At 33.3% G+C, this 6,674-nt stretch overlaps 1 protein-coding gene across 1 annotated transcript; it reads left to right on the top strand.

Annotated features, from left to right (window-relative positions):
- Positions 1-2,268: 2,268 nt before the first annotated feature.
- On the top strand, positions 2,269-6,200 carry LOC143569214 (CASP-like protein 1). The gene is made up of 3 exons (XM_077055183.1): positions 2,269-2,527; positions 2,618-2,744; positions 5,796-6,200. The coding sequence occupies exons 1-3, from the start codon at positions 2,301-2,303 to the stop codon at positions 6,018-6,020; spliced, it is 579 nt and encodes a 192-aa protein (XP_076911298.1). The 5' UTR covers positions 2,269-2,300; the 3' UTR covers positions 6,021-6,200.
- Positions 6,201-6,674: the final 474 nt, after the last annotated feature.

Here is a 6,674-nt window from a genome sequence, read left to right as displayed (position 1 = left end):
GACTAAATTTAGAAGGCGTAAGTTAACAGAAACAAACAAATTCATAGAAATTGATGAGACCTAGGACAATAAAATTTGTTAACATTTACCTTTTCTTTTTCAGATTGAAAAAAGATTATACAACATCAAGTAACTTATAGCATCCACTATAACAAAGAGTCACAAGTCTAATATTTTGTATATTTTTTCTACAACATAGCTCTATAAACCTCATTAAAAAATATTAAAATAACATATTTATATACACTATGTGGTTATGAGAGTAGGGCCTCACCTTCCAGTCTCCTTAGCCATATGCGGCTACAAACCTTCCTGTGCACACTTTCCTCTGCAACGCTGAAGTTCATCCCACTTCTCGTCTGCCTACAAGCCCCGTTAGCTGGAACTCGAGTTTCAGTGACCATTGTGAGTGAGTGAGTGCTCTTATAGAAAATAGACTGGTTTTCAAGGTTTATAGGAGAGATGAGATGACACACCTTTTTGACTTTTTTTTTTGAGCTAGTTTAGTCTATGAATAGTAAAACCCGAATATGATCAACATGATGAACTTAATTAGTTGATCATGTCTTTTTTGCCCATTTATGTATTTATAAATTGATAAAAATCAAAACATGCAAAAATCAAACGGGTAAATGAAACAACTTGACAATTGTTTGTGGTGTTTATTCAAGTACTTAGATTTTATAGTTGATTCAAAATAAATAAATTAGTTATCTATGAAATAACAGATTTTGTGGGATTGTTACAATGTACACTATTAAAATAATTTTGATCTTTTAAGTCTATATTCAACACGGTGTTCGTACACTATAAAAAATAAGTATTATCGACAATCATTTAGTCCGAAATTCGACGATGAAATTAGTCGTTACTGACGAGAGTCTGTTGAAAGTCTGTTAGTGTATGACAGAGGATAAGTTTTCTTTCGCGGATCACTGATGACACATACCGAGGAACTAGTGACGTAAACTTTAACAAGAAATGTGCTACGGGTATTATACGGTAGCAAAAAGTCGTCCATGGTGACCAAGGAGTCTACTCCATATTAGAGGCACACAAATTGGGTTTTTCAAATACCCGGTTTCGGGTGTGGAACCGGGTTCAGGTATGACCAGGCATTGGGAATTAATCGGGTATTGATAATACACGGGTCGGGTTCGGGTATGAGTATTGTCTTTAAAAACCATACCCTATGCATCGGGGTCGAATCAGGTATAGAACCGGGTATAACAAAACTGTGTATTTGAATACCCTATTTCCGGGTATTAACAAAACCCTATTTTTGGGTTTATCCAGGATTTTTTCCAGGTATTTTTCGGAAATAGATTTGGGTTTTTATAAGGTTTCACTTTTTAGGGGTATTTTTGGTTCTTTTTTAGTTATTTTTCAGGTATATATCGGTTATTGAAAAACCTAGTTCCCGGTATTGGACCAGTTCCGGTTTTCGAGTATTACCAGATACAAATCGGGTCCGATTCCGGGCCAGGTTTTGTTACTGAAAATGCTAACTACATCCGTACCCTACGTGTAGTGTCAGGTACGAGTTCGGGTATTAAAAACCCAGGGTATAAAAAACCGGTTCCGGGTTTTTTCTTCAGGTCCGGCGACGGGTTCGGGTTTTTGTGCACCTCTACTCCATATTGCACCTAATTCGATTTTGCCTCTCCGGCCTAACCTATCGCGACAAGACGTCGTTGGGATAGGTTGTCCTGAAACAACACATGGCATGCCATCGCTGAAGGGAATTTATGCCGATAACACAGTGTCAGGGTCGACGTATTAGATGAGATTTCTTGTAGTGCTTTGACATGCTGTCGATGAGTTACTTCCTCAGTAATCCGTCAATAATTTATTTTCGATTATAAAAACGCTAATAGCAATCTATGCTGAGGTGGTTATCTGATCGAAAGTCTTATTTCAATATATTATCTATGAATAGCCGATGGAATTCCGATGGGTGTATACATGAGCCTACACTGAATCGTCCAAAACTGTTACACATGTTCTTTTTACAACAATTTATCATTAGTTACTATAAAAACAAACACAAAAATGTTTAAACTAGTTACTCATTTTAATCAGGCTAGTTTACATGCCTATGTGTCCAGTTTTAACATTTTTAACAAGTGACAACAAATATTCAATTTAATAATATAAAATACCATATAACCTTGCGTAACAACCTACAAATACCATCACCAGTTGACCAAAATTTTGTATAAATCTGCATTCAGTAGCTAACACCAAACCACAACTTCACAAAAATACAAACAATCAATTATAGAAATACTCCAGCAACCATGTCATCCATCGACACACCCGAGGCGCCCTTAAAGTATTCCGCTGCACCGGAATACAAGAGTACTAGGGGTCTGGTGGTTGATGTGACTTTAAGGGTCTTGTTATTTGCAACAGGCCTGGCTGCTATCATTGTTATGGTCACTTCTAAGCAAACCAAAATGATTCCGGTTGCACCAGGAATTGCAGTACCTCTTGATGCAGAATTTAATCATTCTCCAGCTTTCATGTAAGTATCATAAGTCAAATTAGTCGAGTTTATCATCTATTATTATTTGATTTATCGTTTATCTTTTAGTGACGTGTGATTATCTTGCAGATATTTCGTAGCAGCACTCTCCGTTGCTTGCTTGTACAACATCATCACCTGCGCGCTATCGATTTTGGCTCTCATTCAAGGAGGAATTTCTACGAAGATGCATTTTCATTTCGTGATGTTTGATGCTGTAAGAACTTACATAACATACTTCTTTAGCATAGATCACTAAGTTGGTAACACGGGTGTGAGAGGAGGGTCAGACCGGTTTGGTAACGAGACAACGCGAGCTAGCTAGATCGATTAATCTGGTTTAAATCTTTGTCTAACCTACAAACGTCCTTATATATTCTTACATTTTCAAGTTACATGCCACTGTTATATCTATTTTCCATATTCAAGTAGTTTCATGTGCTAAACTATTTCTTTAACTTATGTTATATAAAATATTTAAAAAATATATTAAATTTTTGTAAATTTGCAGAAAAAATTTAAATTTAAGTATACAAACATTGCATAAACTATAAATCATTAAACAAATAAATTAAACAAAATCCAAATCTACCTATCTAATTTAGATAAGATTGGGTTTTAAAACAACCTTTCTTATATTTAACCAGGAGCCTTTAAAGTGCCACACGGCAAATTCTAATCATTTTTAATTAACTTAAATTAATTAATTCAAAATTATTAATACAAATTTACAAACGCATATTTACATACTAATTCAAATCCAGATTGCAGTTCTTATTTAGAGAGATGAAACTCACGATTCTAACCCTAGCAATCAATAACTATCAAACCGTCTTAATCTTATTCATATATTTAATCATCTCATCTAAAGAGATTCAATCCGATTTACAGCTTCAACTGGATTTAATCGATCCACAGGATAAATCAAGTTCAATCTTTTTAATTCTATTCGCATGTTCAGTTGCTAACCCTAATAATCGATTTTAGAAGTTTATCATAATGTTGTTTGTTTACCTTAATCGATTAGATTTATTAATCCTAAATTATCTCTCGCTAATAGTCGACCTCATAACATCTCATAATACAAAAGGGAATGTTGATGCGGGTTCAATAAATCTTTGTTTTATTTTTTTTGTAAATTTATTAGATCCAAGACACAACATGTTTGTTAATTGATTTCATAGTGTGTAGGTTCATGAATAGCACACGTCTTTTAAATATATTTTTAGCCTATATGTTTGGCCACAAAGTAATGTGTACTTAATCTGTAATGGTAGGGGTGTTAGGGATTATATATCTCCTTTTTTGTTTGATATCAAATAAAAATTGGTGTTTGTCTGTTTACGATTGCTTTCCCACCATGATTATCAATTGTTACTTGTAAGATAAGCAATTTGAATTTTCTTACCTTATGAGTCCAATTGCATTAGAAATAAGTTTATATAAAATTTAGTAATGATATGTTTTTGATTCGTTGCTTGAACATAACCCCATTTGGAATAAAAAACGCAGATTTATTCCTATAATGAAGTATCTTTTTTTCTTATAGTTTAAACTGCTCTGTTTGACCAACCAGTTGTGTTCGAGCCAACAATTGATGACACTACCCGAATAATCAGGTTTTGGGTTAGTTATTCTATCCCGTTTAATGGATATGATCATGTTCGGGTTGGCCCGTTTAATAAATGGGTCATGTTTATTTCACAAGAAATCATCAAGTAAAATATGGTTGCCTGCAAGTGTTGGTTGGAAGGAAATGAACCAGAAATCCGAGTAGAACTTTAACAAGGTACATGTTATTTATAAACTTTTGAACAACTACATTGTGATTTGCAAATTGTAATGTTCATTGTTTTTAGGACTGCTTACATGATTGTTTTTAGAACTACTAACTTGATGCATACGTTAGGGGTGCTTTCCAACTTGGAAATGTGATGGACATGAAACACAGATATGAAAGATATATCATATTTTTCATTTCGTTGTTAGAAACTGTTGTTTAACTAACTCTCCATAACACCAAATAATTTTTTGTTTGGCAGATTTGCAGTATTTGAACAAACATAAACACGAACATAAATGAGCATATATGGATAAACGTAAACGGACACAAACGAACAAATTTGTTTTTATTAGATATTAGGGTGATGTAGTTTGTAAAGAAACGTTCACGAACATAATGGACGAACAAAACATGTGTTCATCTTCGTATGTTTAATTAAATGAACACAAATATTTGTTCATGTTTGTTCCTTTATTAAATTAACGAACTTCCCACCGAACCGTTTACGAGCAGCTTACTGAATGTTCAGTTAGTTTACTGCCTAAAGGATCCATGTTTTCTTGTCTTTGATTTTGCATCTAATGTTTTGTTGTATCTGATTTTATATATGATTATATGTGGACATGTGGTATCATTTTTTGGTTATGTGCCAATATTGTTTTCAATTTACAAATGTCTAATAATTTGAACCATTTTATTTTATTTTCTGGTTGATTAGATGGATACGTACCAGAAGGTTGAGAAACCTATAGCAAAGAAACCAATTGCTGAGAATGTGATTCGTATTACTAGCCAGGGAAGGATGAGAAACCATATGCTATGACTTTGCTTTAGGTGAATCTGTTGGTTTAAATAATTGTATCATATTTTGTTCGTATTAGGATTTTGAATGTTGAATCATTAGCGTCTTGCAGTATTTTATGCCTATTTTATTTCAAACTGTATAAGGTATATATGTATGTGTTGGTTCAGCAACGTACCTGAGACCTCTTATGAGCTTACCTTTTATTAAGGCGGATTTTTTGTTCTACTGTGGCATGGATTGAAAATTTGAAATACAAATTGTTTGTACATTTGATAAGGATTTTTCTTAATGATGTTGTGTTTATTATTTAAACCTTCCACCTCTTTTTTTTATGATGGAACACCGGGTTTGCCAAACCAAATGTTGTTATCATATAATAGCGTAAAGTGTTGTATATAAGAAATTATTTATAGACTTTGAAATGTAATTCTATGTTATTTATGTAATACATAATTTAGTATTGTTATACGGATTTTTTTTGCATTTGTTCATTTTTTATAATTATCCAGCCCCATGTAATACACGGGTTTTTAACCTAGTTAAAGGTTATATATATGTAGGTTTATTTTCCAGCGGTCAGGTGTTATGAAGAAATTAATCTTTTTATGTAAGATTTACTTTATTTTCTGCAAGTGATATTAGTAGTGTAATTTATTATAACTTCAATGGACATGGTGCAGCTGCTACTAGGCATTGTGGCTGCAACCACCGGAGCAGCAGGAGGAGTCGCATACATCGGACTCAAGGGAAACTCGCATACTCGATGGAACAAGATATGTAATACGTTCGGTTCCTTCTGCTTCCACTTTGCAGCCTCAATTCTGCTGTCTCTCATATCCTCAATTACACTTCTACTGCTTGTTTGGCTCTTCATTTTCTTGCTTTTCAAGAAGATCGCAAGGTGATCGTTTGTTCGACACGTACGAGATGTTATCATCTCTTATGATCACTGTTTGATGTTATTTATATCTTTCATTTGTCATTTTGTATATGTTTTCATTTTAGTCTGCTTGTGATTGAGAAGATAATACAAGATTATTGGTTATTTAATTTGTCTAAAATTAAGAAAAATTATAGAGGGTATATCAAATGTGTGTAACCGTCGTTGTATGCATATTTTCACAAGTTTTAATTTAAGTAAAGGGTGATGGGACTACATCACATTCAAAATGTAAAAACTCGTTTTTCACCTTTAACATTTCATCCATCTCAAACTCATTACTTACCTAAAATCATTTTTTAGTTAATTATTTCAAATAAACACCATTAATATTAAGAAATTTGGATTTAAATAATCCCAACTATTTACTATTAGCAAATAACAGTTCCAACTAATGAAATACCTACTTACGGTCCCATCTTTTAACATATTTTCTTTCAACGATCCGCGACAAAATCCTAACGTCGTTAGTCGTCGTAAAAAATGTTTCTAGCCGGTATCCCAAACCTCTTTGTAACATTAGATTGGACATTTAGGAAAAATTTTCACCCCTAACCACAACTCATTTGTTGATTTTTCAACATCATTCAGTTTGGACCTCCACTTCTACTAAAAGCCC

The sequence above is a fragment of the Bidens hawaiensis genome, unplaced genomic scaffold (genome assembly GCF_021521415.1).
Source record: "Bidens hawaiensis isolate Kalapana, Puna unplaced genomic scaffold, B.hawaiensis_p1.1 tig00024421_1, whole genome shotgun sequence".
Lineage (NCBI taxonomy): Eukaryota > Viridiplantae > Streptophyta > Magnoliopsida > Asterales > Asteraceae > Bidens > Bidens hawaiensis.
Note: the sequence above shows the minus strand (reverse complement) of the source record. Positions and strands in the feature narration are given on the sequence as shown.

What these genes read in the sequence shown, in the direction of transcription:
- LOC143569214 (XM_077055183.1), top strand. Translation starts at nt 2,301, where the DNA reads ATGTCATCCATCGACACACCCGAGGCGCCCTTAAAGTATTCCGCTGCA. An exon ending in AATCATTCTCCAGCTTTCAT is followed by an intron (nt 2,528 to 2,617) that starts GTAAGTATCATA and finishes ATTATCTTGCAG; the next exon opens with ATATTTCGTAGCAGCACTCT. An exon ending in ATTTCGTGATGTTTGATGCT is followed by an intron (nt 2,745 to 5,795) that starts GTAAGAACTTAC and finishes GACATGGTGCAG; the next exon opens with CTGCTACTAGGCATTGTGGC.